Consider the following 10,621-nt stretch of genomic DNA (forward strand, 5'->3'; position numbering starts at 1 on the left):
GGGGGGGCGAGGGGGTGCGGGGGCATCAGGTGTTCCTTTCCCTGATGCCACTCTGTTTTGTGTTTTTTTTCCCCCAGGTGGGAGAGTACACCCTGGACTGCCTGTTCCTCATCTTGTGGAGGCGGCATTCAAAGCCGCAGCATCTCATGTGTGGAGGAAGACATTCAGGGGCATATCAGCCCCGTGGAAGAATGGAAATGCATGTATACTCCAAAGATGCCTGTTGTGCAGCCTTGCAATATATTTGACTGCCCAAAGTGGCTTGCTCAGGAATGGTCTCCGGTAATCTGCTTAGCTTTGCTGGTTTTGTATTTACTGCACTAGGAATATATCTTAAATTATAGTTTAGTGAGCTTGTGGAAGTAGGATCAAATGCTACTTTCTTTCCTTATTACTGTGACCTCTATTTTAAATTATGATATTTGTCTAACTGTGCAGTAAATACTCAGGAATAATGTATTAATAAGATTAAAATGATTAAGGAGAATGATGGAAAAACAAATCAGGTCTATGATTTTAATTAGTGATTTCTACTAATAATAGGCTGGGAACATAAATGAAATGCACAAAACAAAACCAGTAAGCATGTAATGGTATATCTTTATTACAACTTTTCAGCCATAAATTGAATACCAAGAGTGGCTGAGAATTTTCCAGAAATACATAATGTCACAAATTACTCTGCTCTTCGATGCTTGTAGTTGTCTGTTCCCGACTCGCCTTTCCTTCTGTACAAAAGTAAATCTTTGAAATGTCTTTCTACAAAAGTAGAAACGTAGTTTCTGACCACCCCAGTTTCACAACAAGTCAAATGGGTTTTAGAAGCTAAGCTAGCTCACCCACAAGTGAGGTAGTCCCGACTGATTGCAAAGTGCTTAGTGATTTCCAGATGAAAGCTGCTATCCAAGAGGAAAGTAATATTGGTAGTATCCACAGCCCTCCCCATTGGTTGGTAGTTTTGATCCTCTCCCATGCAACCACTTCTGAAACAATTCGTACAGGGGAAAAATTGATGTTCCTTACCAAAAATAAATGAAAAAACACTTAAGAGAGTGTTTGAGGGAAAAAAGCCCAAATAGTTTCCCATTCTGTTTGGTGCCATGTTCCAAAATAGCTGAGTGTCACCCCCGTTAACCCATAAGCCCTAGTACTTTGTCCAAGCAAAACCAAGTGGCTCCAGATGAAACTGACAGGGTGTTGCTGAGCATATCCAATATGGGATAGTTGGCCACAAGCCAAGTACCCACTGCTGAGAGAGTGGCACTGCAAGAGAAATCCAGCAGCAAAATGTCCAAACCAAGTCAATGTGCAGAGTAAAAAGGCAAAAATTTCTGTCAATTTTATACCTTACCCATAACTACCAAATATTATGAATAATTTGTGTTCAGAGTTGGGTGTTTCTGCATCATGTTTTCCTCTCTGATGTGCACATATTTCTATTGCATATTCGCCTTTTATTTATCGATCCTGTGACATATCACACACGTCTTTTTTGTTTGTTTGTTTGTTTGTTTGTTTTCTTTTTCCCCAGTGCACTGTGACCTGTGGACAAGGGCTCAGATACCGTGTGGTCCTTTGCATTGATCACAGGGGCATGCATACAGGAGGCTGTAGCCCTAAAACAAAGCCACACATAAAAGAAGAGTGTGTCGTACCCACTCCTTGCTACAAACCCAAAGGTAATGAGGCAGAAGGATTCTCATAAATTTTCAGAGCTCTTCCACGTTGAGCAGTTTTGTTTTGTTGCTGGTAGCACTGTTTCCACCTTCACTGAGTTGTGAATTTACACTTTTTAAGCCTGCCATTACTATTCCCGTCTGCCTGCTAGCAACTTGGAGTGAATGCTGGTCCCTTCCTCTTTCTGGGGTTTTCACTGTTAATTTGTGATCCAGCAGACCAAGCAATGTAAATGTAAATTTGACCATAGTGTAAGCAGGTTTGACCTCACTGTGTCTGGGCTAAATTTGCCCTGTTTTTTTAATGGAATTAAATATATTAATAACATTTATGGTAGGTAAATGTAACCATAATTTTAAAGTGCCTGTTCATAACTTAGAGCTTGAAATAGGTCAGAAGCAAGCATTGTATATCCTAATATGAGTTTCCTTCTACTACCAAGGCTGCAAAATTTGGCAGACTGTTAAACTTGAAGCATCTTATAGCAAGGAGTACTCACAATTTGTGTAGAAATGTTTCTTGACTTGGGCCTCAGACAGAATAATACTGGGGTAAATCCCCCACACTTTGTTGAGAGAAAGAGAAAATATTTCTGCAGCTCTTTGGAGGTTCTTATGGGGTGGAAATGTTAAAAAAAGTCCTGGAGACTGAATTGGACTAATGGGCAGAGGCTAAGTGCAGCAGACACAGGTATCTGACTGTTTCCACAGGTATATGAGCACTCATGTATTTGTGTGTGTACAGCTCCGTTGATTCAACCTGTGTCTGTATGCTGACTAACTTATGGACACTTATCGGCTCCAGCGAAGCTGGTGAACTTAATTTCCCTAAACTGGAGACTTAAAACCCACCATAAGAAGAAATCAATTCCTTTTAAGAAATTATTTGCTATCCTAATACATATTAAAAGCACTTATTGTGAAGCCCAGTTAAATAAGAGTGACTCGTAAGATCGTGCTGACCCAAGATGGAATGGTGAGATTTTGAATTTTAATTTCTGCACTCAGTGGCCAATGATGGGTGCACTTGCTGAGTGTCAAGATCCCTGTTTATCTGGGCCATGGGAATTCACTGTGTCTCCCAGCCACCAAAGCGGCAAAACCCAGACACGGCCCAGCTGGGGAGCAATGGCTGTGTTTGTATTATATTTTGCTCGCCGATGTCAGCTCACTCCATTCACCCTGCAAGATCACAAAAAAAAAAAAAAGCCCTATAACTGTGTTAGCATGACTCTGAAGTCTCATACGGAGATTCAGTGGGCTCAGGCTCAGTCAGTCAGTTTTTTATGGGACTTTGTCTGTTTATGGTGTTCAGAGCACAGGTAAAGCAAGATCCTGTCTGCCTGAAGCACTCCGTATAAGCAAAATGCAGTAACACAACAAAAAATCAGGTGTTGCAAAACACCCACAGCTGACTTCTGTCTAAGTAACCTGAGAAGGGTGCAAAACCACTGGGAAAGCTTTGCTTGCCTGCATCTGTCAAGAAGTCCCGTCCAATGGGATTTGTCTGGGAACAAAGTAGATTGCTGTTTGCTGGAAGCCTGCCCTTGCAATACGGCGGCATCTTTACTCTGAATAAACTCTTATGCTGCCCTTTGTAGTATATACATGATTGATTTCTGACTGTAGGCAGTTAGTTCTTTCTTCCATTTTTTTCCCATGGGATGGAAAGTCCCATGAAAAGCATACAGTTTTGCTTGTGTTTAATTTTAGTCCTCATCTTGGTTCTGCAATGCTATCACAGTTGTCCCTCCATAATGCAAGTGGTAATGTTTGAAGACCCATGTACCTGAAGGCTGAATCATGTTTTCAGAAGAGAGTTGGGCCAGATGATATCCAGAGGTCTCGTCCAATCCAATTATTCTATTTATGGACTGAAAGTTTGTCCTTTTTATTTCTAACTAGAGTTAGAAATTTAGAGCAGTAGGGGTAGCAAAGTACCTCTCCTCTATTGAATGTTTTAGTCTTAGTCTGCTATTTCCTGCTGGATCTGGATTAACATAAAGCAGAAAAACGATCTTCCTAGCTGACTGAAGCAGCAAGACAAAAAATGAGGAATTCCCTCTTCTTTTAACACGCTATGCTAAACAGAAAGAGAATGCAAGTGCTTCCTGTAATTTATTTCATTTTAGTTTATTCAAGCACTGGTGCACTTTATCTTACACCAATAATGGGAAAAATAGGATATCCCTCGATTAAGTAATGATTTTCAGTTTTAATAGAGAAGGTATATTCATCTAATACAACTTTCTGTATAATATAGGATTTAACTGTTTTTCCTGGAATTGTTTTTTAAAAGGAGAGATTTTACTTTAATCTCCAAAGGTAAAAATTCCTTCTTAGCTTATGTTAGGAATGCTTTTTATTCATTTTTTTTGTCAAAGCACACCATACAACACCAACATTTCTAATCCTCTAACTCATTTTACAGTGTAGATGATAATTAACTACACCTCTAAAAGGAAAACTTACTTAAAAAGTCATATAACAGGCAATGGTACACAAGAGCTTTTGCTTTTTACAAGTGCTTGCATCCAAGCGAAAAAAGCACAGAAGTAAGATCTGGCTTTCCAAATCCCATAAAACAAGCTGCAGAACATATAAATAGAAATATCTCCTACATATTTTGGATAACAAATGCGGTAAAATATAGATTAAACTAAGAGCTGTGCTGGCAAATATTCATCCTTAAATGGCACTAATAAATACGTTAGAGTAAAAGCTTGGCAAGCTATTTCTAAGAGAGAGGCATAGTAACTCTATTACTGTCCGTTTTTTCCTCCATTAATAACTCGCTCCAAGGAAATTTGCTTGCCTAAAGTGGCAGTAGCTGTGAAATCAAGTTGTAAGTTGTGTTCCTCTGTGATACAACTGACAAATGGGAAAATTCATGCCCGTATGTGAAAGTTTTGCTGTTGTGCACAATCGAGACACAGAAAATTCCCCACTATTCTGAATGGCATTCATTAATCTGCTCCCATTTGCAAGTACAAGCATTTTATAAACCCAAAAGGCTTAGGTGATTTGTGAGTTGCAAATAGGTCTGGCCCTGGTTCTCCTCAATGATCTGCGCCTCAGTCGCTTTTATTCGAGTTTTTTTTTCCCCTGGTCCTAGCCCAGAACGTTTTGTTGAAGTGTAGTGCTCCTTCCCAAATTATAGTGCCAAATTTGCTCTTGCTTTATACCCCTGTAGAGCTAAAACAGCTCCACCGCCTTCAGCTCAAATACTCCACTTTGACACCGCATGAAAGCAGAGTTTGGCTCACGAAGCGGCATTGGCCCTGCGCTCCCCAGAGCAGAGCAGCTCATTATGCGGTGCACACATCCTGGAGGGGAAGAAAATCAGCTCTACTGTTTTCCATCAGAAATGACAGAAAAAGTATCAAGCTCGTTTTTTTAAATCCTCATAGCTGATGAACTGATAAACTTAAAGTTGAAAAGTATAGCTGGGCCATTTTATTACAGCTTCTCTGTTTTTCTGTGGTATCGCTCATCAAATCAAGGTTTTCTTCCCTTTTGTAATCTATCAAAAACAAGCTTAATGTGTCTTCTGAAGTTCTAAAATTTAAGGGTAAACAGAGGGATTTTATACAGTTTGCCTTTGCAGTGTCAATGGAGGCCTGTTACACTTGCAAGACGCCCTCCAAAAAAATACTTTCCAAAGTGCCTATTTTTACAGCCCAGTTGAATAGTACGAAAAGTGACTTAATTTGTCTTTCTGGCTTTAGAATGCAGTAGCCCTTTTAGCTGCAACAGCAAACTATCTGGCCATATAACCTCGTAAGCGTTATAGTCCAGGTGATGAAGGAGCTTCGTTTTCTCTCTCCTGCTCTCCTTTCTCTCTCTTTCTGCTTCGTGCTCAGCCTCCCGGTGGGTGAAGGCACACGCACATCACAGGCGTGCTCGGCAAGAGGGGGGAGGCTGGCACACGTAGCGGCGCTACTGCATGCTTCCTGTTTTCACATGCTTCTGTTTGTTCTGTAGAGAAACTTCCCGTGGAAGCAAAGTTGCCATGGTATAAGCAGGCTCAAGAGCTGGAGGAAGGGGCAGTGGTGTCTGAAGAACCATCGTAAGTCTTAAAAATTTGCTTACCACATGTTCTCATGATGTGGGGATCTGGGGCTCGCGCTGACCTGACACAATCTCTTGAAATTGTATCTGGCTTTCATTGGAGTGTAAAGGCTAAACCCAACCCTGTGGCAATCAATGGGCTTAAGGCTGTGTCACACTTAGGTGTGAAGAAACAGAATTCAAATCCGCAAATGCGGATTTGAACAAATATATATGTATTTTATTTAAGGTCATTTACAATAATATTATAGTGAGAGTCCGTCTGCCTACGCAGTTATACATTCCCCACTACCACTGTATCTCTGCAGCTCGGAACCTTTATTTATTCTCTCAATACCATTGTGAAGTAAGAGGTAAGATACAGTGATGATTCCCCCTCGCCCGTACCCCCAGGAAGAATGTAGTAGCAGCAAATAAAATGAATTAACTTTAGCAGAAAAGAAACTAGAAACCTCAGCCCTGTGGCTTGGATTGCTTTATCATCACTTACCTCATCATTTCAGGGATTTTTCTCTCCCTGCTTCTCTAGCTACTTCATGGTCTTTGCCCATCCATCTTTGAAGGATGGATCTCAGTCAGCACCTTGTACCCCGTTAGTAGCTCTTCCTCCTTCTGCAGACCTTCTTGGATGGCAGGTTGGCCTACGTACGTATGTTGACAGTCTCCTCGCGTTAGGGCCGCCTGAAATGATGGAAACTACATTTGCCTCCTAAATACATAAAATTAACTCAGTATGCCCCTTAACTGTAACTTCTTCCTTTTTTCTTTTCCTATTTGTTTGTCTTCTGTTTTGTGAAAAAAATACCATTATGTTAGAAGAGGCGGAGGGCATAAAATAGTTGCAGGTAACACTGAAGGAAAAAAATATTACAATAAAATGCTGGAAAAGAAGAGTTCCACCTGTTTTTCAATCTGACTGTATGTATGAGTTTTACCTGTTGTAGCCAGGTTCTTCACACAGTGCTATTGAAATTACAGTTTAGCAGTTTCTGCATATGGTCCATTTCATTAATAGCAGGAGTGTAGAAGAAGTGAGAAAAATTAAGTGGTTTAACAAAACCCTCAGAATTTCATTCAGAATTATTTATATTGTAATTTACAGATAATTAATCTTCTTTAGCCCAATAAAATTGCAATGAAAAGGAAGCCGCATGTACCATAAAACTGATGTACCATATAAACCTTTAGCAATGAGGTTGAGAAATTAAAAATACTGTTATGATTATGTTTTGGATTTTTTAGCCTGGAACTGTTATAAATGCATGCTATAATTGTAACCTCTGTACACAGCTTTAATCAGTATCCAGTTCCTCATGGTTGAGCACATGGCATTTTTTATTGCAACTGCAGCTGTGCATTCAACTAAAAAACATTGTTCATTATGCAATATAATGGCAGTTTTGGCATGGTTAATTTGAATTGAAGTAATTTGAAATTGGAACATTGAAATAGAGCTAGTGACATATGTAATAAAGCCCTCAAAATAAAAATTATTTTAATCCAACTGCCATAAGTATACATAAATGCATACATATACACACAGACAAGTGTGCACACACGTTTATACACACATATACAAACGCACATATTCATGTGTGTATTAGTAGCAGCTATTGTGTGTAATACAATAAGATGATTAACTGTTTTCCATAGTTTCATAGACTTTGTAGGTTGATTCATTCAGTATCAAAGTCTAGAAAAATCAGTATTTGTGAATGTACTCATTTTTCATTTGTAAAGTGCAGTTTATTTTCTTGTGTCTTTTCTTGTGAGTATACTGAACCTCTTAGCTGAGTGTGAATTTATCAAACTGTAAATAAGCCCTGGAAGCATACATAAAAAAAGATGTATTATCAGGAATTTTATCAAAAGGAACCATACTGATATGTGGTCATATCTAGAACAATTTGTTACACTAAGAAATTTTTTAAGAGTGTGGTAACAGATATATGAGTATACACAGCTTTAAATATTAACAAGAAGGGGTTTGAAGGGAATAGGCATAACGTGCCGGGGAAAATAAAGATATACTTTTTTTATCATGGTGTGTATTTTGATAAAAGTATTCTGGAAAACCTTATGGGTATATTACTTGAGATATTTAAACAGGCCTTGAGAGACATAATGGGAAGGGAGTTTAAGAACTTTAAAATGTTTTAAGTGCAGCTGTGACACCTCCTTACTTTACAGTTTCACTGGTCTGCTGCAATAAATGCCCTGTTCTGCAAAGACATCCTAATCTTTTTACCCTATGTCAGGCAACACCTCAGTGATACCAGTAGGATACTAACATACCAATACAGGAGGGGACAGTCCAGGCTAGGTTCATTCTGCCATGGGGTGACATTTTGCACATTTTTATCTCCTTGCAAAGCACAACTCTGGGACCATGTATAATCTTTATTTTAGGCTGATGGGAAATCAACATGCCATTAAATGTGATTCAAGTATAGATTTTTATATGTGTTGACTCACAGCTGAAATAAAGGGCACAAACTCAGGGTCTTTATGCAAACTATCCCAAAGCTTGAAGATATCCATGCCTTGTGTTTAGTTTGGAATGATGTTTAGTGATAAGGCATGAGGCAGAAAGACCAAATAAAAACTTAGAAAACTTGTGCTGAAAGGGCCATCCCCGTATATAAACTGTAACAGCCATCTGCATATTGTTCCAGAATATCTAATCTGTTGACAGCAACCTTGAGCAGTGAACTTCCACATAAAATTGATTTGGGTGCCTTACTAGTAATAGTGTTTTGCATTAATGTCTAACTTTAAACAGTTACTCATTTTAGGTCCTGATTATTAGATTGAAAAACTATGTAATGACATAAAAAAGGAGACAAAACATTCAGAACTCACCAAGATACAATCAACAATCAACTTTGATGCTAGTTTTATAGCATCACTTGTCCTCATTCAGCTGTGTAGGGATTTAAAATACACGAACTAGTTGAAAAGCAAGGTGTATTACATGCTAATGCACCTTTTGGCCTGTGTTTCTGCAGCTATGTGGAGACACTATGTAATATTCCATGACCTACCATGCTGACTATGTGGGCTATCACCCACATATTTTGGCTGATGAGTGCTAATTTTAGGGTCAGAATGGCAGAGAGTTTTTAAATGTCGGATCAAGCACTGGCTAGTGTAAGACATCATGTGATGTGTCCAGCTATTTTGCTGACTCTGAATTTGAGTAACTAGAACACCACCAACAATTTCTTACTTATTTTGCCCAAGCGTGTTGTAGTGTGTTACTTTGCTGTAAATATTTTCAGAAAACATACCCGGGGTTGTGAAAAACAATTTTAATTGCTTGCTTCGCCTCTTCTAAGGAAGCCGTTTCTCTGATTCAGTAGAGTGGGTCTGGCTGAGAAGGTTTTGAAGGTGGGAATTGAGTTGTGCAGCCAGGATGGGCTTTCTTTGAGACCCCACTCATCCACGCATCAGGGAGGGAACGATGGGCAGAGGAGAGGCAGTGTGGAGAGGAAGGGGAGCAGCTGTAGAGCAGGAGGAACAGCAGAAAGCCTCCAGTGGCATGGTAAGCCAGGTGCTGAAAAGGCAGCGTTGTGTGTTCATGAGCGTGTTTGCTTGAAACTGGAGCAATGGAAGTTTCTTCAGACAAGCTATGCTTATGTGGTTTTCCTATTCACTCTGTATTGGTACAATAATTACCAATTTCATTACTTCACTTGGGAAGATGTCAGTAAGGACTCATTCTTTTCCTACACTTCATTTGAGGCTTTTGTTGAGCTTTCTTATGCCACCAAGTCACTGCCCCCATTGTCCTCTAGAGATGGGGTCATTCTTTGTAGTCAGCAAACCATTCTTCCCCTACCACTGTCACCCTTTCTTCCTATTGTTCTTTAGGCAGAGGAAGCAAACCCCACCTATAAGCAACTTTGTTGTTCTTCTCGAAGTTTATTTTTTTATTGGGAGTTTAAAAGCTCAAAATTTTCAGGAAATTTCTTCTATGCATTGAGTACTCGTTTTTGTGGATCTCTGTATTGCTGTCTTGTGACTTCTGTGACTTTCAGTTGAATATGATTTTTGTTATGAAATTGCATACTATGAGTTATGAAGTTACACTTTTTTTTACCATTGTCCTTCCACCTGTAGTTTTTGATCATTCTCTAATGTGCTGCTAGAGCAGCAGATGCTTCATTTTTATTCCATCTGCGTGTAGTGCCTTCCATTATTTATTTCTTCAGGAATTTCTAAAGGAAGTAAGCCTTACAGTTTAATTTTGTCTGTATATGTCTATCTGTCAGTTGCCTTCCTCTTCTCTCAGTAATGTCTGAATTTATTCCTATTAACTGACTTTGACAGAGGTATAAAGTTATTGCAGAGAATTTTACCCCTCTGTCAAATTTAGTTGATGTTTACCAGGAAATTCAGTGGTAGTATTTTCCATATGTTTCACTGAACTAAAGGACTAGGCAAAACTGACACTCTACAGTTCCCCAGTTGAAGGCAAGGTTTCTGAAGGAGTTTGGTCCTTAAGAGATACCAGAGAATCCACTTGGGCACTCAGTCTTCAAATATAAATCCACATTAAATTGGTCTTCATTGGTTCTGCTGCTCAGAGAATTAATCATAACCAGTTCAGCCACTCGAAGGCTAGAGGGGTTAGTTATGTTTGTATTGTCTGACCTGCTGCACCCCTAGATGGGGGTCAATTAAATATTAATTGCTGACAGAACTACTTTCAAATACTCTAGGATGGTAAGAAAGTATTGTAATCTGTGTCAGGACAAAGGTTTAAGGTGAGAAGTCTGTTTTGTCATACATATTGTTCTGCTATTGCTGTCCATCTCTGAAATTACCATTCATCAGGCCTTAGAAATATGTTATCTGAGGGAGAAGCCACA

At 39.3% G+C, this 10,621-nt stretch overlaps 1 protein-coding gene across 1 annotated transcript in view; it reads left to right on the plus strand.

The window, feature by feature from the left end:
• Positions 1 to 10,621, plus strand: part of ADAMTSL1 (ADAMTS-like 1) — a 178,734-nt gene that overhangs the window by 85,526 nt on the left and 82,587 nt on the right. The window contains exons 11-13 of the mRNA XM_009891516.1: positions 78 to 282; positions 1,532 to 1,679; positions 5,661 to 5,745. Coding sequence (XP_009889818.1) covers positions 78 to 282; positions 1,532 to 1,679; positions 5,661 to 5,745 — 438 coding nt within the window. The remainder of the gene's footprint in view (positions 1 to 77; positions 283 to 1,531; positions 1,680 to 5,660; positions 5,746 to 10,621) is intronic.

Source organism: Charadrius vociferus, unplaced genomic scaffold (assembly GCF_000708025.1).
Source record: "Charadrius vociferus isolate BGI_N301 unplaced genomic scaffold, ASM70802v2 scaffold198, whole genome shotgun sequence".
Classification (NCBI taxonomy): domain Eukaryota; kingdom Metazoa; phylum Chordata; class Aves; order Charadriiformes; family Charadriidae; genus Charadrius; species Charadrius vociferus.